This window comes from Populus alba, chromosome 13 (genome assembly GCF_005239225.2).
Source record: "Populus alba chromosome 13, ASM523922v2, whole genome shotgun sequence".
Taxonomy (NCBI): domain Eukaryota; kingdom Viridiplantae; phylum Streptophyta; class Magnoliopsida; order Malpighiales; family Salicaceae; genus Populus; species Populus alba.
The window spans coordinates 12,754,587-12,781,359 of NC_133296.1; the positions used below are offsets into that span (position 1 = coordinate 12,754,587).

A 26,773-nucleotide genomic window follows, 5' to 3' on the forward strand; every position below is an offset into this window, starting at 1 on the left:
AAAAAGTAACCAAATCAATTTTTTTAAATAAAAAAAAAAACAGAACTAGAAATGGTTCAAACCGACAGGTTACGGTTTGGTTTGGTTATTTCAGAACAAAACCCGGTTCAAACCGAACAGTTACGGTTCGGTTTGGTTATTTCAAAACAAAACCCGTTCAAATCGGTTTGACTCGGTTTTTCCGGTTTCGGTTCGGTTCAGTTTTTTTGGTTTCAAACTTATAAAACTGAAGCTAAATCGATTGATTTTTTTAAAATTCTAATCGATTTATTTGGTTTTTTTTTCACAATTCGATTTTTACATTTATTTTTATTCTAATTTTCTTGATTTAATTGATTTTTCAGTTTTTTTTCAACTAGTAATTAAATATTAACCTTATCATTAACCGGTATAAATTAGTTGGGGATGGCTTAAAAAACCCACAGATATTTTACTGCTTCTCTATATATATATATATATATATATATATAAAAAGAAAAAGGAGTAGAAAGAGTGTGTGCAAAAAGTGATTTACTTTGCTTTTACAGATTTTGGAGAGAAACTATTGTGAAATGAATTATTAATAAGTCAGTGATGGTTGGGAATTGAAGAGGTAGAAAGAAGGCAGTGGCGAAGTCGCCATCAAGAATCAACCACCGATGGAGAGAGTGATGCATGCATAGTAAATTTGCTGTCTGTGGGCAGCAACACAACTGTCAAACATCATATCATCATATGCTATTTATTCTTCCACATTTTTTAATAGTAAATAGTAAATAGTAAATGCCTCCTCCTAATTATTTCTTAGCTCAATTTGAGAGCCGCGACCAAGGTTTCCAGTTTTGTTCACCCAGCCGTAACATTCTGATTCTGTTCTGTTCTGGTTAAATAGGTTTTTAAAAAAAACTATTAATTTTTTCAATATTAATTATATTTTTTAATTCAAACATGAAATCGAGATAAATTTAACAGGAAGCTTTGTTTTCTCACTTATGGCTATCTCTCATGTTAAACTTGTAGAATAATTAGGTTAGAAAGACCTTGTGAGATTACAGATTATATTTTTTGTAATTATTTTTTAAAAATTATTTTTTTATGTCATTTTTTAAGTTGATTTTTTTAATTTTATTATTCAATAATGAATTTATTGTTAATTAACTTTATAATTAGTTTTGATTAGTTTTATTTAGGATTATTATAGTCTAATAACTTTGATCATTAACATAGAAAGTTAATCTAAATTAACCTAAATCATTCAAAATGTTGTCGTTTTTATTTTTTTTAATCAAGTAATATTTTTTCAAGCGTTTAGATTGTTTTTAAACTCGTTGAGTTGATCATGTCATATCAATTTAATTCTTATTTTTTTATTTAAAATTTAATTTTTATAATTTATTGTTAGTTTAATTTTTAGATTTAGATTTCAATTATATTTATTAAATTAGTATTATTTAAAAAAAAAATTATAGTGAATGTCTGAGTCAGCTTGCATGTACCTCAACTAATTTTATAGACCATAAAATTAACAATTATATTCAATAACTTTAAAATTCACGAAACTTAAATTAATAATTACAAAAAAATAAACTCAGAAGTTCACCAATATAAATGCACCTAATATAAAGATTATAAGATTAGTATCCAAAACCACGTAACGATACAAAACCAAAAAACCTATCATTTCAATTCAAAAAAAATGAAACGAAAATCAAAACAGAATCGACAAGCATAACGGCAACAAGTGGAAAAAATAGAAACTCTTGGATGTGATGTGAAGTGGGGACAGCTAGCATATGCCAGCGCTTTAATCCATAACTTTATTATTTAGTATTAAATTAGATTCATAAACCGTGCTATATCATCTGTAAAATATTTTTTTATAGTATAAGAAAAATTAAAAAATATATTAAAAAGTTATATATACATTGAACAAAACATTTTTAAATATTCAAAAGGTAATATATTGAATGGTATATTTTTTAAAAAAAATATTAAGACAATAATATATAAATTAAACGTTGACCAACTATTGTTAATTTATGAATTTTATTATTTAGGGTATAAAACCTTAATAATCTCATGAGACTTGAATAGAAACAAGAATTATAATAAACCAAATATTCAAAGCACAATTCAATTAAATATATATATATATAAGTAAAAAAATGAGCATATCATATTTATTTTTCAATAATTGATTTAATTTAATTCAAAAAAAAAATTTTATTTGAGAAATAATAAATTTAATAAATAATGACAAATTAAAAATACTAGTGATAACCCAAGTCATTTTTAAAATTAGCAAAGGATTCCATAGAAAGCAGATAAAAAATTAAAAAGCTCAATCTCTAATTGAATCAAACACTGAGGATAAAACTAAAAAAATACGAGCTTAAAAAAAATAAACCTAGGTGAATCTTCTAAACCTGATTTAATCTCTTAAATTTGCAACCCGTTAAGTCCTACACTTGAACTCAATCAAGAAATTTAATTTAACGTTAAAGGAAGAAATAAAAAAAATCAATTTAAAAAATCTTATAAAGTAAAAAAAAAAAAAAGTGGCAATAAAAAATAGAGGATGAAATTGTAAAAAAATCAATTTTAAAATTCATCTCAAATAAAATAAATAGAAATTAAAAAAATGATAACCGGATCTAACAAATAAAAATTGAAGGAGGAAGTAATTGGAAACAAATTTCAATTATATTAATTAATTTTAAAAAATTCAATTGAAAGAATCAAAATCAAATCTAAAAAAAAAACAAATTGAAAGGTTACTTTGAAATTTTTAGGAGGCCATGAACAAAAATCAAGGATAAGAGAGATAATAAAAAAGAAAAGCCAAAAGAATTACACTACACACACCCGCCTAGAGAGATAGATTTCGTCGTGATGATTTAGAAAACACTATGCTAAAAATATAAATAAACCCATGAAAACAAGCTAAAGAAATTTTAATTTTTTAATTTTAAAGGTAATATGGTTATTTAACTATGCTATGAAAATAAAATTTGAAAAAAGAACCAAAGCCCAAGTTAAATAGTTTTTTTTTTAAAAAAAACAATTAGATAATTATATTGTGCGAAAAGATATAAGAGGACCGAGATGCCGCTATTAATTTTATAATCACTAATGAACCATGAAAAAATATCATATTATTGTTAATAATTAATTTAGTATTTTTTTCAAGATAAAATAATAATTTTATTGTTCCAATTCATAATAAATTAATATATTTCTACAATACTTTTTTGACATGTTTCAGTTATTTCTGTTAATTAAATAAATTGTTGTTTTATTTTTCTTCCTGATTTTTTTCACTGATCATCACAAAAAGAACATCAGTCCGATTGCAACTTTGCTATGGGGAAGTAAAATCCGGTTGCTTGAACAAGCCCCTCTTCAACTAGACAGAAGCCATGCATAAGCACCAATGGAGCCAAGCCGTCCATCTAATTAATATCTTTATGCTTAAAGTTTACAGAGGACAACTAGTACTAGCTATAGTTACCAGATCGTTTTGTCTTGATGATAATTTTAATACCTGGTCTGGGATCCGGATTTTGACCGGATCACCGGATTGGTTATATCAATTTTTTTTTAAAAAAAAATCAAAGCAATATTATTTTAGTAAAAAAATAAAAGTTAACGGGTTTGTAACCAAGTCGTCGGGTAACACCAGGTTTTTCCTTCCCATGTTTTTTCTTCAACCCGGCCCGGTTCCAGCCCTGGATCGGCCGAGTCAACCCGCCGGCCGGGTTGCAAAACTATGGTCTAGTTTGCATTATATTGAACCGTTGAGTCCATAGTTTTAAGACCAGGCCCAGGTTCCAAGTTTTGATCGGGTCACCAAGTCAGCTAGATCAAATTTTTGTTTCTTAAAAAATCAAAACGAGGTCATTTTAGTAAAAAAAAAAAAAGTCAATGGGTTTGCAACCGAGTCTTAATCGGGTCGTCGGGTCAACCCACCAAGTCACGCTGGGTTTTTCCTTCCTTTATTTTTTCTTCAACCCGGCCCGATTCTAGCCCCAGATCGGCTGGGTCCCAAATCAGCCCGCCGGGCCAGGTTTCAAAACTATAATTGAGTCAAACCACAAGTCATCAAGTTAACTTGTAAGTTATTGGGTCATCTCGGAAGTCATTAGGTCAAATATCTTATTTAAAATGATATTATTTTTAAAATAAATTCCTTAGAGTTGACTATCAGATCTTACTCGGATTTGATCACGTCGATTAGGTTATGAACCAATCTATCGAGTTATATAAGTTTGATTCAGTTTATTTTTGCATTTCAAAAGTATTTTTTAAAAAAATATGAAAATTTTTTTTTTTTTTTCTTCACTTCAAATTAAATTTCTCTTAGTATTTTCAGATTGTCTTGATGCGCTCATATTAAAAATAATTTTTTTTTTAAAAAAATAATAATATTTTAATATATTTTCTTATAAAAAAATACTTAAAAAAATAATCACTATCACACTCTCCACAGACCTCTAAATTAAGCTGGGATCAATAATAACAATGATATCTGCGAGTATCCCTCCTTGCTTAAAAGTGGTGTTGAATTCAAACTTCTTTTGTCCAAGAAAGATTCAACGAGAACAAAACAAAACAAAATAAAATAAAATAAAATGGCATTGGATTCGAGAAAGATGAACACACGAGAAAAGGGCCATTCACACGCCTACTATAGCTAATTGTAACATGTTTTTTTTAATATATATATATATAGGAGCTCATAAACACCGAGGGACTAGGAACAGAGACGTGGGACACAAGGCTGGGCCGCCAGCTTGATCTTACCTGGGCTAGTTTTGGTTGCACAATAATAAACTCCACGTGAACAGGTTGATGACATGCAGGAAATTATGGTTTACTTTCACATGTCAATTGCCCGCCTGCTTCTACGAGGGCTAGTCCATCGGATTCTGACAGGTTTTTCATCCCCCCTCCCCCTCATGCTCGTCCATATCACCAAATATTTGATGCAAAACATGATATTAATTGTTGATTAATGTGATTCATTTTAGCATATGCTCCTGTGTCCAATTCTTTAATTGTGAATGGACCGACGGAATTGGAGGGTTGTGTTGCACTCTGTGTATGGTGGCCTAAGACTGTCCATGCATGATGTGGATGCCGACTCCATGAGTTGGAGAGTTTGGATTACTTGACTTTGTCAAATATATATACACTCCACAAATAAATAAATATTCCAATAAGAAAAGTAGGGCAAGTTGGAGTTGACTGGCCGATTTTTTAGTCTTCGTCGGAATATATATATATATATATATATATAAAAATTTAATAAATGTTAAAAAACAAAAACAAAAAGGCAAAAGGGGAAACAAGGAATGGTAGTGTATTGTGGAGTGGGGCTGTGCTGGGATGAGTTGTCAAAGTCCACTAGATGCTTGGCTGAGCTGTCTGGCTTCTGCCTCTTGAATGGACACCATTATGGCCATGTTGCTTGTCCTGCCAATGGACCTCCTCTACTGAAAACTTTCTCCTTCGTTTTTTAGGTCATCTCTTTTATTTTATTTATTTAAAAAATACATCCCGACACTGAGGCGCAATTTGAAACATTTCATGAAAAATTAAAATTTATTTTTTATATTTTCAGATTATTTTAATGTACTAATATAAAAAATAATTTTAAATTTTTTTAAAAATATATTATTTTAATACATTTCTAAATAAAAAATTCTAAAAATACAGTCGATATCACACTTTAAACACTACTAAATCTATTATGGTTACTTTTTATTACTATTTATAGTTTTTTTTTGTTTTTAATTACAAAAGGTATAAGAAAATGAAGTGAAATAAGACGAGAAAATTTATAATTTTCATATTAACAAGTCCGGTGTTGAGTAAACTTAACATTATCAAGTCAAGAAAGATCTACCAATAATAAATTCAACAGATTATTTATCCATAAAACATTATCTCCAACAAAACCACCACCATTTTAAAAGCACAAATTAAGAGATGTTCCATGTTAGACGTCGAGAAACATAATAGGTCCATGATAATGACATTTTCCCCATGAATAAGAGTACTTTTTTTTACAAGAGTAAATCATAATTACCATGAACAATTTTAAAAATTTGACAAAACCTCTCTAGCCTCCGGATCTAAAAGGGATTGTGTGTAGTAATTTATATATTACGTGTAAAGGAGGTTGTTTGAACTTTTAAAAGTGCTGGCAATGTCATAATACATTAGAAGATTAGTGTAGTAATTTACCTATATATTAATAATAAAGAATTTTTTTTTTGTTAAAGATTTGCGAAACTCAAACAGGTGATTTTTAAAAAGCAAACTTAAAGACCTGACCAGTTAAATTAATCATGAGTGGTGTAGCTAAACTGGTCAGGCTTTGAGTTTACTCCGTAGAGATCATCAATTTGAGTCTCATAAACTTCAGGATCATTGGAAGTTTACATGATTATTAACTTTAAAATCTGTAGAATTAGACGAGATACATTCAAGTTATTCTAAACACCCATGTTAATAAAAAAAAAAAATACACTATTTGATAATATCGTGCATGCATAACAGTAATGTTTAGCAATGCGGCTCGTGCATTTTCAATAAAATTTTTAATTAATTTAAAAAAATTATTATTTTTTAATATTTTTAAATTGTTTTAATTTGTAATATTAAAAATAAATTTTAAAAAAATATAAAAATATATATATTATTTTAATACATCTTCAAAAAAAAAAAAAAAACTTTATTATCACACAGTACCTAGAAAAATCTGTGGCTGGAGAGACATGGTTTTCATCAATATTGGGTTCAAGGAAGGGTTATGTGTCAAGAATGACTAACTCAAACCAAAAAATGAATGATTACGAAGAAAATTGCGAGGGAGGGAGAGAATGGGGCAGTAGGAGTAGTAGGGGGCCTCAGCTATGTAGGGGACCCTGGAGGCCTGGACTGAATTCTTCAAGTACCAGCATTTAAGGGCTGTGTTTTTCTGCAGTTTCCTTTGTCTGTACCCACACACAACCTGTAAGAAAAAAAATAAAATCCATGTCCTTCCTTGACAGTTTCACTGCACAAAATTACACACAGAGGAGAGACATGTAAGAAAGAGAGAAGAGGGCTGTTGGAGTTGATCGTTAGCGTCACCAAGATCGTCATTATCAACAAGAAAACTTAAAAAGGAAAGAGGATGGATGGGATCATCATGGATGATAGGTTGATTAAATAAAGCCAAGAAGAGAAGAGGACACCTATCGGCGGTGTCTTATTCTTAATTTTTTTTTTAATATCTTGATGGAGATGTTCTTCTTTTTCCACACTTTCACACCAAAAGTCTTCAGCCACTCCTCTCCTCAAACAGTGCTATAATTTTATTTTATTTTGAAAAAGAAATGCGGGGATGGGTATGAATTGTAGAAAAATACTACAGGACTGGAGATTTTGAGATATGAAAATCATGGAAGCATAGCCTGTTACTGCTACTCGTCCAATTAACATTCCTCTATGATCAATCAAATTTTAGAGAGAGAGAGAGAGAGAGAGACCCCACGAGTGGGGCACTATTACTGCAATTAATCTTACAGGCCCAGCTATACAGATTCTTTCTTAGCTTTATTGGCTCTCGTCTCACCTACTACTCCTCTCTCATCTCTCTCTCTCTCTCTCTCTCTCTCTGTGAAGAGGGACAGCAGTCAATCAAAAGGAAGAAAAGAAGATCCCCACGCACTACCAGACTATCAGTGCTGCGTGTCTAGAGAGATAAAGAGAGGATATTTACGATCCACAAAGACTTTTTTTTTGAAGAAATACACAAGGTCTTCCATATATTTATTTATTTTTTGGTGGTGGTTTTTTGTTTTCTGTGGTACTGGTGTGACCTGAAGGAGAAGAAAGTAGGGAGATAGAAGACATAATGGGTTTGAATCAATTATAGAAACAAGACTTGATTTTGTGGTGAGGAAGAAGAAGAAGAAGAAGAAGAAGAAGAATTATTTGTTGAAGAATTATTTGCTTCAAGTTGAAACCAGCCTCAGCCAGGGATGGAAGTAATGGAATCACAAAGAAACACAGCAAACCAACAAAGCAACAGTAGTGGTAACAAAGATCACCATGGCCAAAAACAAGAATCAGTAGCAGCTTCACTGCAGTTAGTCCCTCTTGAAAGTCGACCATCACAACTTCAACAACAACATGGGTCTACTGCTACTACACCCACTAGTCAGGGCCCATCCATGGGCTCCATATCTAGCCAATTTGGTACCCATCCCTCCACTTCAACATCCAATTCTGCAGTCACAAAGTCCACCACAAAAAGGCCCTCAAAGGACCGCCACACCAAGGTAGATGGCCGCGGCCGACGCATCCGGATGCCAGCCATGTGTGCTGCACGAGTGTTTCAGCTCACAAGAGAATTAGGCCATAAATCTGATGGAGAAACTATTGAGTGGTTACTACAACAAGCTGAACCGGCCATAATTGCTACTACTGGCACCGGTACAATTCCTGCCAATTTCTCTACTTTGAATGTTTCATTACGTAGCAGTGGTGGTACTATTTCAGCACCTGCATCAAAATCAGCTCCTCTTTCTTTTCATGGTGGATTAGCTTTCTATGATGCCAATAATGCCAGCGAGACTCGAAGAGCTATGGCTTCTAACCCTCCGATGTTAGGATTCCACCATCAGTTGTATCCTCAAAACCTTGTTTCTGATGATAATTACATGAGGAAGACTTTTCGAGAAGATCTTTTTAAGGAAACCACACAGCAACAAAGCACGGAAACAATTGAAGCCAGTAATTCTGCTAAATCAAGAGCTGGAGTTCAAGATCAAGAAACAGCCGGTTCTATGAGGCCAACAACAAACATGTTATCAACTCCAATGTGGGCAGTTGCGCCGGCGGCAACCACGAATGGAGGAAATACATTCTGGATGTTACCGGTTGGAGGTGGTGCCACCCCAACAGCTTCCGTTCAAGAGCCCCAGATGTGGACTTTTCCTGCGGCAGCAGCCGGAGTGCCATCAATGCAAAGGGTGAATTTTGGCGGCAGCGGCGGCCGCGTTTCAAGCCCGGTTCAACTTGGGTCCATGATAGTACAGCAGCAAGTGGGGGCTAATCAGCAACTTGGATTAGGAATATCAGAGAGTAATATGGGGATGATATTGGGTGGTGTGAATCCTTATAGCAGTAGTAGGGTTGGTTTGGGCATGAATTTAGAGCATCATAATCAAGACAATCAACCACAAGGCAGTGACAGTGGAGATGAAAACCCTAATGATTCTCAATAATATTAATTGTCAAAATAAGCAAGTTTTTTTTTTTTTTCAGTCTAAATTCAGTTTTGTTTGCGACTGCCCTTTTTTTTGCTTTGGTATGGCTTTTTAGCAGTCGTTTTTGAGCTAAAATTATTTGGGTTTCTGTTTTGATTTTCGCCTTGTAACTGTAGAGTTGCCTTTTGAAGCTGCCATTGTTGATTGTTAGCCATGTCTGTTCATATGAAAGAAATGGAATTCTATGCATAACTTGGTGCCACAAATGATTTTCGCTTTAGAATTTTGTGTAACACAACATGGATTCAGTGGCCACTCTCCTGTCATCCTGAGAGGTTTCAATTTTGAATCAAGAACTGAACTTGGTCCCCAAAAGCCCCATTTCCCTACCAAGATCTGGTCTTTGTTTTCAAGTTTCCATCTTCTTTCTTTTGTGAAGGAGAGCTTTTGTTGGGTGGAAGGTAAGAGATTATTGTTGTTTTCTTCCCAGAAAACCAACCAAGATCATCGTTCATCTCCTTAATTTCTTCCTTTATTGAATATTTATTCTTTAGAATTATTATATATTAAAGACATGCAAGTTTCTGCGTGATCTCATTTTCCTGTGCTAATGCCTGTAGATTCTTCTTAAACAAGGGTTGAAGACACCAATGGCAATTACATTCCTGAATACATACATTAAAAAAAAAAAAAAAAAAGCCAAGAGAACTTTGTTATTAATTTCTGCAACCATTCTTGTCCCATGCCTGCACTAGTCCTAGCATGATCTGCACAAGGAAATAATCTTTTAATCATGGGATAAACCTATCTGCAGAAATCATGGTTGTTTATATTTTAAGTTTATGGTTTTTGTCATGAGCAAGTAATTAAGGGGCGAATATTATATAAATAGGAAATGGAAAAACAACAAGAAATCAGTATAACTAAGAGAGAATATAAAAGATCTGAAAAATGGGATTCTCTCTTACCACATTATATTCTCTCATGGAAATAGGGAGCCTGTAAAACGAAAAGAGTGCTGTAAGATGGAGGATGGCCTTGCCAGTTTCCACATGGCCTTCCATCAATGGATGAGGAGGATCCATCTTCTTCTTCTTCTCCTTCTTTTATATATACATGATTTGATTTGTTGGATTAGGGTTTGCCTGGTTGTCCACTTGTAGCATAAAAGCAAATGGTGGAGGGCAAATAATGAGGAATCTGGTCGTCTACCTTTTGTCTTTCCCATATCCCGTTTTGTCCAAACAAGCTTGTCACTTTTATTATCCTTTTGGGTTTTTCATTTTTTAGATTTTTCCTTTGCCAAATAAATTCTTGACTAATTATCATATGTGATTGCAGTCGAAATTGAGTAAATTCGAATTTAGAAAAATAAAATCAGGGTCCAAAGAGTACGATCTCCATTTGGAATTAAGGGGAGATCATGAGAGTTTTTTTTTTAATAAATACACTTTATAAAAAGGCTTGGCATCAATAATGCCTTGAATTCACTTGGTTTTTACTACAAAAATAAACACCAAAATAAATTAAAAAAATAAAAACAATAATAATAATTTTTTGATGTTAAGAGACAATGGAATTTCTTCTCCTTGTACCTAATATATACATGATTTATTAAGCAAACGATATGTTGGATATATAGTATTTATTATTTTTAAAATATGTTTTAAAATTCAAATAACTCATTTATAGTAAATAAACAAAAGATTGTACGATAGAATAAAAGTTTTCATTGATTAAAAATAAATAAATAAAATTAATGTTACCCATGCACGATAACTTGGTATGCTATCATTGGTTAAAAGGAATTTATGTTGTCTAGGCAGTATGAGATTATTGTGCATGTGTTAAAATACTACTTCATAAACGTCAAGAGGGAGGTAGATTTTAAAATAATTTTTAATTAATGCTCTCTTGTGATCATCACAAAATTGAAGCTCTCTTCCTTGATAGATGAAGTATGGAAAGGTCATGTTACCCATATATATATATATATATATATATATATATATAGAGAGAGAGAGAGAGAGAGAGAGTTTAGGATTTTGTTGGGAAAAAAAAAAAACATTCTTGATGGAAAAGTAACTCTATTTTCACTGCCTTTTTCGGTGTAAGGAATTGAAAGCCCTGACTTGACTTAAATAATGTTAACTTGTTATGAAATCTTGAATTATTATATATATATTTTTTTTCTTTTGAAAGAGATATTAATTTATCTCTTAATTGATACGGATGGGATGTTGCATCACTTGAATTTTCTTTAAGCATAATAATTTATGGAGTGCAACATGATTAAAACTCTTTTTTATTATTACTAACGTGGATGTTCGGGCTAACTTACATATACCTCAACTAATTTTATGGGTTTTGAAATTAACGATCATGAAAACCTCTAGCAGCTCTAAGGTTTGTGAGATTCGAACTAGTGACCTCTAGGAAGCAAATATAGTGTCTAACCAGTGAGTCACATCCCTCAAAATTAACGTGATTAATAACTTGTTTTGGAGAGTGGTAGTTTTTATTTTTAAATTTATCTTAAAAAAATTAAGTTGATATCTTTTAGTATTTTTTAATTATTTTAATGTGCTACGGTAAAAAAAATATATAAAAAAACTATTTTAATACATTTTCAAATAAACTTTTTTAAAAAAACATCTTACTTTACAAAACCAAATACTCACCAAGTACTTATTTGACATTGTAATAATTTTTATTTTTTAAAGTATTTTTCACTTGAAAAATATATTAAATTAATATTTTTTTATAGCTTTGATGTACTAATATTAAAAATAAAAAAATTAAAATTTATATTATTTTTAATTTAAAAAATACATTAAAAATCAAATTATCCTAATTGCAATTATTGACCATAGTTAGCACCCAAGATGCTCCCCAGCAAAGCTTATCCAAAAGAACATGATCACGGCCGTCATATCTCGAATCTTCTTAATTTTAAATATACTAATTTGCATTATCAGGTTCCTAATTCTTCCCCCAAAAAAGCAAATATCTTAAAGCACCTTCACCATTGTTCAAGTAAAAAAAGAAGTGAAAAAATAAGAAAGAAGACACCTTCACTTTTTCATGTATTGGCCATGGTCACCTTTACCTTGTAATTACTTTACGCAACAAATAAAAAAGAGAAGTGTGGTAAATCAACAGCTGCTAGAGACAAAGGATAAAGACGAATTTGCTGCTAACGAAGACAGTTGTCCACAAGCACTTCCATGAAAGAGGGGAAAAAACACGTACTGCCTTGCTGTGCATAATAATTTTTTTATTTCCTTGTCTAAAGATCAAATCAACCTCTAAGCTAGTAGTAGAAGGCAAGCTATCCAAGCAACAGCTTGATCTGAAATTTGAATCCCCATACCTAGTTAAAGAGGGATGAATCCCCTAAACCATCAAAACACACGGATCTTGCAAATATAGGCCTGCAACCTGCACTTTGCGAGCATGAACTGCCGTTCAAACAGCCTCCCATGCTGCTCCATCCCTTTCTTTCGATCACCCAGAAGACAAGGATATACAAAAGCTTTCAGGTTACTGAAAAGGGCTCCCGCTGCCGTAAACACCTGGAGGCAAAACGTGAGAGCTGAATGGCAGGGGCAAATAGTTGGGTAAAATATAAAATTATCCAGACATATCAAGTGCTGACAAATTTCCTAGAATTATAACCCATTCCACTATTATGTGCCTGAAGACCAGATGATTTCATCACAACAACTAAAAGAAAATCGAGTTCTAATGTATCCATCTTAAGCATGATGAACAAAGCAAAGAAGATCTTTCAACGGAAGTAGTTTCTGTGCCAAAGGATATTATTATAGCATGCAGTATTCGATAACCTCTTTCCAAGATTAAAGAGTGAAATACACACTGCCCAGTGAACAAAAAACAACCCTAATTGGGAAACTGTCAACTTGAACCAATGTCAACAATTCACAACAGAAGCGGGAAAAACTTGTTCCTGTTATTGGAAGCTCTGAATAATGACTTAGCCGGAAGCGGTCTTTTTCTGCTGGAAAATGACAGCATAGACAGGTACCATTACTCCAATGCTGAAGGCAGTGAACACAGCAAGAGGCATTTTGATTTTCTGATACTTCATCCTGTCCAAATTGTACATGTGCTTCGCATGAAGATAGAATGGTTCGTCATGCCCATGTGCATGACCTCCTCCCATCCTCTTCACCCCTGTCGAGTGGATGCCTCTATTCACTGTCATTAGACATGAAAAACTGATTCAGTCCTAGTATCATGAGAATAATACTGACATAAACCAGGCACAAACAGGCTGGGAGCAAAAGCAATCGTGAAAGAATAAATTTCTCAATAAGTTTCTTTCAAAAATTCAAATTGACTTTGGGGGAGATATCAAGTGGCCAGAAAATGGGGGGAGTGTACAAGAAGCAACACTTTTTCAAAAGATAAGCCTCCTTTGAGGATCAAATTATGTAAAAGAACTAGCATGGGAATTCAAGATGCTTGTCAAAATCCATAATCACACTCTCAAAACTATCTTATAGAAACTTCAGCAAGTCCAATACAAAAGGAGAGAAATGGTCAAAAAGTGCACGAACACTTAAAGCATCACAACTCATTATGTCTTCCAGCACTCTTTCATGGCAGTTTCTCAAATCAATTGAAAAAACTAACAAAAAGGACACAAGGGTGTTTATCTGCTGATGTGGATGCCTATTAACTGACATCCCATCCATGCCAACCACATTCATTAATATGATTCCCATGTCTCTCACTTAACTAATTTTGATCATTAAAAGAAAAGGAAGCAGAGCAACAAAAACTAAGAAACTGAAAAAAAGTGCGGGGAAATAGCTGGCAAAGGAAGGGAATTGTGGATGCTGCACCTCCACTTAGCTGTTAAAAGGCATAATGCTCACTAAGCTTACATTTCTAGCAAAATAAATCCAATAAACCATGGCAACAATCCATTTCTCAGTATCGTGTCAAAAACCAACAATTTACAATCATCATCTTTACATGAAACCCCAGAAAAGAAAGTGAAGTTTATCTGAAACCTCATAATTCACACACCCATCAACAGCACTCACAATCCCTCAGTCTTACGCTGGTATGAGATGGGACTTGATAGAATTGGCAATAACAAAGATGCTAGATAGGTTTGGTAGCAAGAATGAAATGCAAAATAATGGATTAGTATTTAATTTATCAATTAAACACTGAAAATAAATTGATTTTACTCAATCGTACTGAGAGCTATAGCTTTGTTATTACATGCACCTGATAATTAAAAGACAGGATCCGTTATTCCCAAAAACAACAAGAGTTAGAGTGAAAATAAAATATAGATACAATTAAATCATCAATTTAATATGTTTTAATGCACAAATTAATATATATAAAAAAATTATAAACTAATATTAAGACCAATCAAGCATTTGCAACCATGCTTCTATTATAACATGCATTTATCATTCTACATGACCTTTGGTATATATTTCACCTATATAATAATTATTATAGTCTCTAACTAGTGAAAAAAATAAATACCCTTCATTAAAAGCAATACTATGTCGGAGTGGGTGAAAAAAGCCTTGCCGAACAGCTCATCTTCATATAACAAAAACCAAACCTCAATTCAAACTACAGCTCATCGTTGCACGGCTACAATAACCAAACCTCAATCCCAAACTATAGCTTGTCTTCGAACAACGAAAACCAATCATCAATCTCAAACTATAGGTTGTCTTCAAACAACGAAAACCAAGCATCAATCCCAAACTATAGCTCGTTTTCATAAAATAAATATTACCTTACACTTGCCATTACATTTCATTGAAGACAAAGGTTGCAAAACAGCTCAATTAAAACCCTACCACATTTGCAATGATAACTGTTGTTACAGCATTGAGCATGACCTCATAACCAAAAAATAGGGCATGAAAGGAATGATGACTAGAAGTTTCCCGGCACAATAATACACTTCAACCGCAATTTCTAGTCTTTTCCACCATGTATAGCACAAACAACACAAAACTTGAATAGCAAAAAATAAGAAAGAGCAGAAAAACAGAGATTACAAACAATATCTACTAAACATTAATTCTCTAAGAAATTATTAAGACAAAACCCACAATTTCACTTCAATCAGACCAACTTATGATAAAAAAAAAAAAAAACACTATCAATCATTACCGCAAAAACCAGAAACCCTAAGAAAATGAAAACAAAAACAAAAACCAATCTTAAAAAAAAAAAAAAAAACACACAAACACATAATAAAACCTAGTATTTTTTATCTAAAATTTAAATCAAGATCATAAGAGAACCCTCCATTTCTATCCAAAAACCCAGACAATCCCAGTTTCCACTACTCCCCCTCAGTTTCTGAGCAACCAAAAAGACCAGAAGAGATTTTCCTTCACTGATAAATAACAAAAAGGTTTAAAATTTTAAGATCATAGTCGTTGAAAAGATGAGAGTAACTGACCTGACTTGGATAGTAGAGATTCGGAAGCAGTGAATAGCTTGGAGGCTGATCTGAGACCGTTGTTCAACGCCATCTCTGCTGCTGTTTTACCAGAGAAAAAAATGAAGGGGAGAAAAAAAAACCTCTCTCACTTTTGTTTTTCAGGTTTTTCTCTTCCACTGCTTGCAAGCATAAAAAAATGGGGTGATGATGGATGGGCTCTAGGGTTGTAGGCTGGCTGGGACTCTACGTATCTAGGCTTGGCCCAAATTTACCACCCTTTCCTGTTTTTCAGGCAATTTTTTTCATTTTATTTTGCTCGTATGAAGTTTTAAGTTTTTTTTATTTTATGATCTCCATTTAACATTTATTATCTAATAATTAATGTTTTAATAAATGACTTATATTGGGATATTTTAAATTTAATTAATTCTTTTCGTTTGATTTTAAATTCTTCTTACTAATTTTGTCATACGGAACCATTATGTCTTCTTATAGAATTTGTAGTTTAAATTATAGTTATGATAATAGTAAAAATAATAAAAATGATAATTTTTTTAATTTTAATTCTCATTCTTTGTATTGTCCTTTTGTTAAACTGGGTTTTCTTTTCAATTTCACCATTCAATAAAAAAACTTTAATTATCCTCTAATTTTTTTTTATTTCCATGCCAATCTTTATATTTTAATTGCTATTTTTGTTTTTGATCTCTTTGTATAGTTTTTTTTTTTAATTTTATTTTTCAACATTTAATTCGTTCAATTTCACACTTTAATAAAAAAAAGTTAGTTACCCTTTAATTTTTTTTTTTTATTTCAATATTGAATCTCATTCTTTTAATTATTATTTGTTGTTTTGGATCCATTGTATAGTTTGTTTATTTTTTTAATTTTATTTTTTAACACTTGATTGGTTGGGGATTGAATTTTAAAGTATTTTTATTTTCCAATTGTATCGTGGTGGCATTTATGGGCTTGCTTCCTATTTTATGGATTATTTCATCAAGAATACAAGTTTTAGAGAGTGTGCAACAAGCCTCAGTCCAAGAACTTTTGAGTATACTCTATTCTTAGTTGATGAACTCGATCCTATTTATTTTTACGTTTTAAAAGTATTTTTTTAAAAATTAAAATTTTATTTTATTTTTTTCTTTGCTTCAAATTAATATCTTTTGGTGTTTTAAAATAAAAAAAGCAAAAAAAAAAAAAAACTAACTGGTTTAAAAGAAAAAAACCTATTGGAAGAAAAGAACTAATGAAGAAAAAGAAAAAGAAATTTAAATTAACCGGGTAACCCGTCAAACCTGAAATCTGTGTCATGAAAATTTGATAAGTAAATAGAAAGAATTGTAATATTAACAAACTAAATTATAAAAAAAAAAAATTAAAAAGAGAAAAACAAAGAAGAAAAAACCTATACAGAGAAAAAAAAACAAATGAAGAAAAAGAAAAACAATCTGAATTAACTAGGCTAACCCGTTAAACATGAAATCCGTGTCATGAAAGTCTTATAACTAAATAGAAAAAAAATTAAAATAAACAAACCAAATTAAAAGAAAAAAATTAATTCAAAAGTTAAAAAAACAAAAGGCATCAACTTTTTCACTATGGACTGAACTGTGTAGTTCAAAGTTAAAGGCACAAAAACAGAAAAAAAAAAAGAAAAAAAAAACTAAACGCCTTAGTCGACAACTAAATAAATTTTTTTTAATATTAATGAACTAAATTAAACAAAAAAAATATTAATTAAAAAGAAAAAGAAAATAAAATAAAAACTATAAGAAGAAAAAACTAATGAAGAAAAAGGAAAAAAAATCTAAATTAACTGGTTTAACACATCAAACTTGAGATCCGTGTCTTGAAAGTCTGATAACTAAATAGAAAAGAATTTAATATCAACAAAATAAATTAAAAAAATTAATTGAAAAGAAAAAAAAAAGAAGGCATCAGCTTTTTCACCGTGGACTCCACTGTACAGTCCACATTGAAAGGCATAAAAAGAAAAAACTAAAAGCATTATCATTTTCATTGTGAACTGCATATAATATTAAAAGATAAAATTAAAAAAAAACTAATAAAAAAATAATCGGAATCAACTGGGTTAACCTGCCAAATCAGGTTAACCCATTAAACCTGAGATCCGTGTTATGAAAGTGTGATAACTAAATAGAAAAAAGATTAATTAAAAAGGAAAAAGCAAAGAGAAAAAAAAGCTATAGGAAGAAAAAAAACTAATGAAGAAAAAAAAATCTGAATCAACTAGGTTAATCCGTTAAATCTGGGATCCATGTCATAAATGTCTGATAATTAAATAGAAAAAAAATTTAATATTAAGAAATTAAATTAAAAAAATAATTAAAAAAGAAAGAAAAAAGAAAAAAAAAACTAAAGATATCAGTTTTTTCACCATGGACTGCACTGTGCAGTCCACAATAAAAGAGTAAAAATGGAAAAGAAAAGGGAAAAAAAACAAAGGCATACCCACAAGTTAATTTTTTTTATTGCATAAAAAATATAAAAAAGGTTAAAATCTAAGAGTGTTTAGGTTTTTCTGCAAAGATATACCCAAAAATCTTGGGTCTAATTGCAACGCTTGACCTAAGAGTAATATTTATAATATTAATAATAATATTAAACTTACATGACTCAAGTTTAAATGAGTCTCGCTGCAACACCAGACCCAAGAGCCTTGGATGTGGGTCTGGCTGTTAGATCATTTCATAAAAGCGTGATAATTAAATAGATTAATTAAAAAAAAAACAAAGAAAAAAAAAACTAACATGAAGAAGAAAACTAATAAAGAAAAATAAAAAAATCTGAATTAACTGGGTTAACCCATCAAACTAGGTTAACCCATCAAACCTGGGATTCATGCCATAAAAGTTTGATAACTAAATAGAAAAAAATGGACGGGTTAACCTATAATTAACTAAGTTAACTCGTAAAATCAAGTTAACCTGTCAAACCTAGGATATGTGTCATGAAAGTCTGATAACTATATAGAAAGAAATTTAACATTAATAAACTAAAGTAAATAAAAAAAAAATTAAAAACAAATCAGTGTTAACTCGTGAAACCAAGTTAACCTGTTAAACTTATGATCAATGTCATAAAAATCTGATAACTAAATTAAAAAAATATTAACATTAACAACCTAAATTAAAAAAATAATAAAATTTATTAAAAAAAACAAAGAAAGAAGAAAAAAAAAAAAGGAAGCAAAAGGTATAAAAAATGAAAAAAAAACTTAAAAAACAAAAAAAAGAAGAAGAAAAAAACGAACAATTTTAGCTTATTAGATAATAATATAATAGGTTCTGCAGCGACTATTCATCTAATTAAGTAATGCTCTAAAAGGCGTGGGGAAAGTACTGTAGCTTTCCCCACGCCTTTTACATATTAGTGTTCTTAACTGTTTTTTTTTTTTTTTTTTAAAAAAAATTTCCTTGTTTTTATTTATATATTTTTGTTTTTTTATGCCTTTATGGGTTTTTTTTTTGCTTTTTTGTTTGTGTTTTTTTTTTCTTTTGATGAATTTTCTTTTGTTTAATTTAGTTTGTTATTTGAAAATTTTTTTTCTTTAGTTATCAGACTTTCACGACACGGATCTCGAGTTTGATAGGTTAACCTGGTTTGACAAGTTACCCCATTTTTTTTTTTTTGCTTTTTTGCTTTTTAATCAATTTTTTTAGTTTAGTTTAGTTTGTTAATTTTTTTTCGTTTAACCCGTCGATTTTTTTTTTCTATTTAGTTTTCAAACTTTCATGATGTGAATCCCAGGTTTGATGGGTTAATTTAGTTGATTCAGATTTTTTTTTTCTCATTAGTAACATGCTTATGTTTTTTGTTTGTTTTTTGTTTTTTTATTTTTAATTATTTTTTTTTTTCGTTTAGTTTAAGTTGTTAATGTTCAATTTTTTTCTATTTAGTTATCAGACTTTTGTGACACGGATCCGGGGTTTGACAGGTAACCTGGTTTCACGGGTTAGCCCAGTTAATTCTGGGTTAACTCGTTATTTTTTTTTCTATTTAATCCAAGGTTTGACGAGTTAACCTAATTTAAAAGGTTAACCCAGTTAATTCAGATTTTTTTTTCTTCATTAGTTTTTTTTCTTTCTATTGTTTTTTTTAAATTAATTTATTTAATTATCACACTTTTATGATACAACCTTGCAGCTAAACCCGCATCCAAGGCTATTGGGTTTGGTATTGTAGCTAGACCTCCTGGGTCATGCAAGTTTAATATTATTATTAATATTATAGATATTACTTTTGGGTCAAATGTTACAACCAAACCCAAGATTCTTAGATATAGTTTGCAGAAAGACTTAATACTTTTAGATCTTAACTTTTTTTTAGTATTTTTTATATAAAAAAAATTAACTCACAACATCGCGTGGGTGATATAACTAGTCCTTCATGAGAGTGGTGGCTTCCGTGGTTCTCCCAAACGCAGTGAGTATTTTGTTTGGTTAGAGGTTTACATTTGGCTAAAGTTGTGGACCCACATGAAAATGGTGGTGTGACCACAGGTAAAGAAAAAATAAAATTTATTAGCTTTTTACTTGAAAAGCTGATTATTTTTAATATGTTTGAGAGTGTGACAGTGATTGCTTTTCAAATAATTTTTCATGTCGAAGTACGTGTCAATACTTTTTTATTTTTTTAAAATTATTTTTAACATCATCGCATCAAAACGATTCAAAACATATAAATTATATTAAATTTTAATAAAAAAAAATTTAAAATTAAGGCAGCTTAATACCGTTGCATTTATGGGACAAAACTGTCCTCCCCATAAAATCAATTTTGATCTGTTGGTTAAGCAAGATCAATACGTAGCTTAACCATTTTCTCAAAGCTTCTGTTGGTTTCTTCACCATTAACATCCTCATTTGCGAGCCTTCACCCTCCGTTATTTTAGTTTCCTTCTTTGCAGATCGAGAAACCTAGTTAATATCCGGTGTAAAAGCTACCTCATGGCACACGAATGCGATGACCAGCCACACCCACCCCAAGCTTCGCCAGAAATGTGGTAAGTTCATTCCTTCAGTTCTTGTTTGCTTTTTTCATGTAGTAAAAGTGTTGGTCTTCTCTACTGTTTAACGGTGAACTTAGATATGTCACCACCATGTGTCTAGCCTTTGCGATCTGTCTTTCTTCTTGGCTGATCTACAAGCCAACTGCTTTTGACCTTCAGCACCGCTGGAAAGGAAAGCTTTTAACAAAACAAACATGTGTCATTGCAAACCCATATTCTCTTTTTCTCATGTTTGGAACCGTTTGATTCGATCATCACAGCAATTCAGAGAAACCCACCTTGTTCTTTCCAAAGAATAAAGCCTGAAACTTGAGAGGCAATCTTCAACGGTGAACAGTTTGCGAATAAGTATGATAATGTTGGGTTTTTCAAATCTAGCTGTGGTGATTGTTGGTGTGGTTCGTTTGTTTCTTGTGTTTCCTGGTTGTGAACTGAACAGAATAACTATTCCTGTTGCAATGGTGTCTTTGGTTGCTGCTTTCAAAATATTTGCCATGTTTAAGTCTGGGATTGCACCAAAGGCTACTGCCTTTTTCCATTCTTGATTCTCCTCTTGATTCTTCTGCTATCGACTCCATTAATCGTCTCCGAAGACGGTTATATGCCCAGCTCTCTCCTTTTAAGAAAAAACAAATTCTTTTACAGGGTTTAACTATTGTTTTGGTAATTAGAATTCTTGTTTGTCGAGCTTATTTCAGCCGAGTCTTTTGCATTAGTTTTGACTGGGTTTCAGAACGTGTTATGTTCAGTTGGTTGCAGAATCTTGTTCGCCATGGCTTGATCTGAAGTTCCCCTATCATTAGTCTGTACTAATATGTTTCTTATGTTGCAGATATGCTTCGGTCCATTTGATAAAGCTACGGCCCTGATGTCTTGGATCAACCTGTTCTAAACAGCATAATAGACAAGTAAGTTTGCAATGTTTGAGTTACAACCAAGCTAGTATAAGTCTAATTCAGGTCCAGCTGGAATGACATGTGCACTTACCAGTCGCCTTAGACTCTGTAGGATTTATTTAGAAGACAAACAATCTCACCTTTGCTCGCATCCTAACAAAACAGAAGGGCAAAGTGGGATTTTCATTGTAGATTACTACAGTCAAAATCCCACACGCTGTAGCTTAATAGTTATAGTTAATAGTTAGTGGTTAATGAAGAGAAAGGGGGAAGAAAAACGTTCTCCCTGATCTAGTGGGGACCGTCCAGTACACCATACTTTTTTTGTGATAGTACTGGTGGCAGCTTTATAGATAGAAGGGACCATTACATGCTTGCTGTTATGCAATTAAAACAAAAAAGCTTTCAATTTTCTGAATCAATCCTTTCCTCACTATAATAATGGTAAAAAGAGCATATGTTTTAAATCGTTTTTCTTTATTGTTTCTTTCTTTTTCTCCCTAACATGGTAAGAGATAACTGGAAAAAATAACAGTAGCTCTTTTTTAAATAGCTAGAAACATTTTGATTGCGTATTAAATATAGATCAATGTCTTTCTTGTTCCACTCCAAAATCAATTATTTCAGGGGCATAATAAGCCGTTGAGTCGGGGAATTGATCTTTCAACTTCAATAGGTTCCGGATCGGCGTGAGCTTCGGAAGAGGAGTTCTCTACTAAAGAAGTGCAAATTAGGCTCACCTGACGTTGTCCTTTTTGATACACCTTCAGGGCCGGAAACTCAATAATGATGAGAAAAAAGAAAGAATTTGGCTTTCTGGGGATTGTAGTTCAATCGGTAAGTCCCACTAAGATCAGACCTTTTCTGATTTGGATTTCCATTTTTTCTCCTTCCATGGAACCTTATCTGCCTCTGCCTCAGCTTGCTGGGAAATGCCCTCTCCTATTCTGTGCTCGTGGATATCTAAACTATTGGGCCCATAGCTTAATCAACAGCAAAAAGGCAAATACTATTTTTTTCTTGTCTTTGTCCTTCCATAGTCAAATATCAGTCCATCCTTTCTACAAAGCTGAGACCAAACCAACAACGAATGATGTTATTCTGAGTTAGGTATACCCAAAATGGTCCCCTGAGCTCCATACCAACTCACATACCACCTCCACTGACTAGAAACCTTTCGCAAAAAAACACTACAGCTAAAACAAAAATGGCAGAGGAGAAGAAGACATTCCAAGTTCCAAGAGTGAAACTCGGTAGCCAAGGGCTCGAGGTAAAATCTCCCATTTCCTTGAATACCCTTTGTTTTATATATATATAAACAACGAGTTATGGTTTTTCAAATGTATTTATATGATTAGAGAGTGATTAAGTTCACGAGACTTAGTGATCTTGTCCCATGGTTGTGGAGACCATGGTGATGGTAGTATGGAGAACTCTAAGATGTATGGATTGCCTTCTATGGTTTGAAATGTGAATTTTCTAGAAAGACACAAACTTTTTTATTGTTGATGTAGTAGAGTAGTAGCGCACGTGTTCGCACTTAGAGCCATTATGCGCTTCTCTCGTTATGCAAGCCAGCTTTCTCAAGGTGGAGAAGACCAGTTCCTCGAGGGAGCAATTACTTTTTAACTATAATATTACTACGAAACGAGACGGAGCTATTGTAGAAGGAGGTAGAACCGGGGGAAGAATTATGGCTAGAAAAGTAATCGCCCTCTTAGGCACATGCATCCCGACAATTATATACCTGCTAATCCGATGTCCACCCCGCCTCATATTGTGCCGGAATTAATTAAACTGAGTTTTGGCTTTGTTATTTTAGCTTACATCGAAGATTTTTGGAGGCGGCAGCGGCTCTGATTCAGAGAGTACTTGGCAAAAGATTTCTGACCGTGGAGGACTCTGAGGAGATTAATTGTCTGGTAAAACTTGGGTAAAACTTATGTTGTTATTATTTTTAGAATATTCTTGTTTATTGTAATGTGTTGAGAAAAGCATTTACTCAAAAATATTCTTGTTTTTAGAATATTTATGCTAAGATGCATCAGAAAAATATTGTGCTTTACAATTAAATATTTTACTGTTTAGCATTTAAAATTCTAGCTCTTTGATCTCTCTGTTTTTTTTTTTCAAATGAATTTAAAAAACATGTTCTATGTAATCAAACATAACATTTATCTGTTCTCCTAAAATACAACTACAAAACATGTATTTTAGGAGATTAGATGTCTAGATAAAATTTATGTTGTTCTTGTTTTTCATAGTTAGCTTTTTTTTTAGAATTTTTTTGTTTATTTTTTGTACATAGGCCATGGTACATATGGAATAATAATGAAATGTAAACATAAGCTTGATCATGTGGAATATACAGTAAAGAGAATCAAAGTTGGTTACCACGATAAAGAAGTGATATTAAATTATTAAATTTCTCGTGTTTTGATTTTATCTCTCTTGATATAAAGTCCTTAAAATAAAACAACACAACACAACACGGATAAAATTAAAACAAGAGAAATTTAACATCTTAATATCACTTCCCTGTCATGGTAACCAATTTTGATTTTCTTTACAGCATATTCCATATGATCAAGTTTATGTTTACACTTTATTACTGTTCCATATGTACTATGACCTATGTATAAAAAATAAATAAGAATATTCTAAGAACAAGCAAACGATGAAAAACAAGAATAACGTAAGTTTTACCTAGACATCTAATCTCCTAAAAGACATGTCTTTTAGCTGTGTTTTGGGAGGATAAAGAGAGATTGTGTTTAATTACATAAAACATGTCTTCTAAATTTATTTGAAAAAAAAAAAAGAGATCAAAGAGTTAGAATTTTGAATATCAATCAGTAAAATATCTGATGGCATCGCATGGTATTTTTATGATGCATCTTAACATGAGTAGATGCTTCTCTGCACATTACAACATAACAGATCTTTTAGCGTGCAACAATCACTCATTTGAGGAAAATGAGCGGTACAAACCTCTCAAATCTCTTATCTCGAACATGATGTCTGTATAACCTGATGACCGTCCTTTTGTTGAAGAAGTTCTGCCCTGAGTCCAGGTAATATATTAACCAACTCCAAGGGCATCGTCAACTATTTTTGTTTTTCAACCTTTAATAGGAATGTCATTTTATTTTCATATTTACTTCATCAAATACCAGCTAATATCATTCTTTGCTTTCGTCAAAGGATCTCTCTCTCCTCTTCGAGGTATGCTCATCACTCGTTATGCATGCCTGCCCTATGCCTGTCAGTTGGGTTATTGAAGTATCAGTAACTGCACTTTCATATGATGTTGATTCTCTATTTATGATAAATATGTTTGGCAGTGCGATGAGTCTCTGGAAGGCAATAAAGAAGAGCAGGAGACTAGAAAAAATGTTGATAAGGAGGAGATTGAAGCTTAGGCGGTAGCATTGAATCAGGAATGTTCAAAGCAGGGTAAAATTTCAAACCCAAAGCTAGTTGTGCGTAGTGCAGAGCAACTTCCTAAACTTGAAGTTTGATGCATTTAACTGAACCTCCATTTCAGGAGGAATAGCAGACAATATCAGCGTACAATAGTTTCAGCAATCCATAACATGTCTGTTTCCTCCCGGGTGCTTTGTGCAGATCAAAATGCTTGCCATGGCAGTCAAGTGTTCAGTCTAATGTCTGATTGTCGAGCAATGAGGTGCTTCATGTCTGTTGGAGTGCCATGTTGTTTTTATCAAAGTGTGATATGTTCAAACACTGCAACAGAGGCAAACCGAGGTGTAGCAATTCATCTGATGTGGCAAAAACTGATGTATTGCGATGACAGTGGCTAACTGCCTCTGCAGAATTATTTTGCAAAGCATGACTGATGGTTATCAAAGTGAAAACCAGTTCCGTTCGTATATCTTAGCTCTTTAAAAACCTTATCTGTGTATCTCTTTAAAAGAATAAGGGTCGAATCAGAGGAAATAATATTTGCATTAAAGAGAAAAATAATATTTCTATGAGGATTTGAATTAAAGAGTTCTCCTTGCAAAAGATCCTTTAAGATTTAATGTTCTTCTCTAACTGAAAGCCCATACCCTCAGGTTACCAAGAAGAGATGCCCTGTATGATGATTTGACAATGGCTATGGCATTTGATTTGATCATCTGAATTTCACCAAATGGTGCTTAGGCTGATGGGTGAAATTTTTTAATGTGAACATATTTAATGTCGCAGGTTGTTGATAGGTTGCCTTTTGTTATCCAGATGGCTTGAGCTGATCTAACTTGATCACCGCGGGTCATTTGCAAGACTGATGAGCAAAAATGAAGATATCAGGAAAGTAAAGCTTTTAATGCAACAAAGCTTGTCTCATGGTGCACCTGGTCCCAAATTGTCAAAAATGTTGGAAGTACTTGTTGACCATTTCAGTGAGTGGCATCCTCTTTCTTGATCATAAAAAAAATTGCAGTTTTGATTTGCATGCCAGTCTTTTTATCCCCCCTTTACACTTCTGGCTTGCTATGTTAGAAACTTCAATTCTCAACTGTTAAGATTCACAATAGGAGGGGTCCCTGATCAAGCTGGAAAACCTGTGCTTTTAGGTTAAAATTTGGTGGGAAAAAGGAATTTTAGGTGTTAAAATTTGGGTCCAAAGGAATTAAACTATGTTGCTGTTTGATAGAATGAATGCTGCAAACATTTGCAGAATCCAAATCTGCATGGAAACAACAAGGAAAGATATGATAAGTTTATGCCATCACACCTAGGACAAGAAGGCAGTCACACCTTCATTCCAGCTTCAAACATCCTGAAAATTACTGTTAATTGACATTCTATTTGTTTGAAAGCATTACGTTGACACAGAGGCATAGCATTTTTAATTCTTGGTTTGACTTCAACATCTAACTAGAAAATGCAGCTGCACTACTTTAAACAAACAGATCAAAGACCAGAAATGAAAGGTTTCGCAACAGCATGTAACTTTGACTTTTTAAATTTGGGGTATCTGTTGCTTCTTTCTCCAGCAAACCTGGAATCTACCAGTATACCTTTGATCTTTTGGATAAGAAATTGCGTAGTGAAGCTGAAATAGCAGCGACTCATCAATTTTGTCATGGATTATTTGGACAAATGGACCATTTAATTGTTTATGATAATTCCT

The 26,773-nt window shown here is 32.2% G+C and overlaps 2 protein-coding genes and 1 long non-coding RNA gene across 8 annotated transcripts; 2 read left to right on the forward strand and 1 right to left on the reverse strand.

The window, feature by feature from the left end:
• The first annotated feature begins 7,558 nt into the window (after nt 1-7,558).
• LOC118039634 (transcription factor TCP23) lies at nt 7,559-9,452 on the forward strand. 2 transcript variants are annotated; one of them, XM_035046391.2, is made up of 2 exons: nt 7,559-8,466; nt 8,578-9,452. In XM_035046391.2, the coding sequence occupies exons 1-2, from the start codon at nt 8,013-8,015 to the stop codon at nt 9,258-9,260; spliced, it is 1,137 nt and encodes a 378-aa protein (XP_034902282.1). In that variant the 5' UTR covers nt 7,559-8,012; the 3' UTR covers nt 9,261-9,452. The 2 variants fall into 2 exon arrangements, with proteins under 2 accessions (XP_034902282.1, XP_034902281.1); XM_035046390.2 differs by having other exon boundaries at nt 7,564-9,452.
• Nucleotides 9,453-13,030: 3,578 nt separating this feature from the next.
• LOC118039636 (uncharacterized) lies at nt 13,031-15,883 on the reverse strand. Its single transcript, XM_035046392.2, has 2 exons — nt 15,718-15,883; nt 13,031-13,463 (listed from the first exon to the last, which is right to left on the reverse strand). Exons 1-2 carry the CDS (start codon nt 15,788-15,790, stop codon nt 13,240-13,242), a joined length of 297 nt encoding a protein of 98 aa, XP_034902283.1. The 5' UTR covers nt 15,791-15,883; the 3' UTR covers nt 13,031-13,239.
• Nucleotides 15,884-20,477: 4,594 nt separating this feature from the next.
• LOC118039637 (uncharacterized) lies at nt 20,478-25,645 on the forward strand. Of its 5 annotated transcripts, none has more exons than XR_012167621.1 (6): nt 20,479-20,731; nt 21,570-21,645; nt 22,261-22,903; nt 23,456-24,858; nt 24,978-25,089; nt 25,261-25,645. It is a non-coding gene; the product is annotated as an uncharacterized lncRNA (long non-coding RNA). The 5 variants fall into 5 exon arrangements; XR_012167619.1 differs by having other exon boundaries at nt 20,480-20,731; nt 22,261-22,470; nt 22,555-22,903; nt 23,456-25,089; XR_012167620.1 differs by having other exon boundaries at nt 20,478-20,731; nt 23,456-25,089; nt 25,181-25,645.
• The last annotated feature ends 1,128 nt before the right edge of the window (nt 25,646-26,773 follow it).

What these genes read in the sequence shown, in the direction of transcription:
- LOC118039634 (XM_035046390.2), top strand. Translation starts at nt 8,013, where the DNA reads ATGGAAGTAATGGAATCACAAAGAAACACAGCAAACCAACAAAGCAAC.
- LOC118039636 (XM_035046392.2), bottom strand. Translation starts at nt 15,790, where the DNA reads ATGGCGTTGAACAACGGTCTCAGATCAGCCTCCAAGCTATTCACTGCT. An exon ending in ATCTCTACTATCCAAGTCAG is followed by an intron (nt 13,464 to 15,717) that starts GTCAGTTACTCT and finishes GTCTAATGACAG; the next exon opens with TGAATAGAGGCATCCACTCG.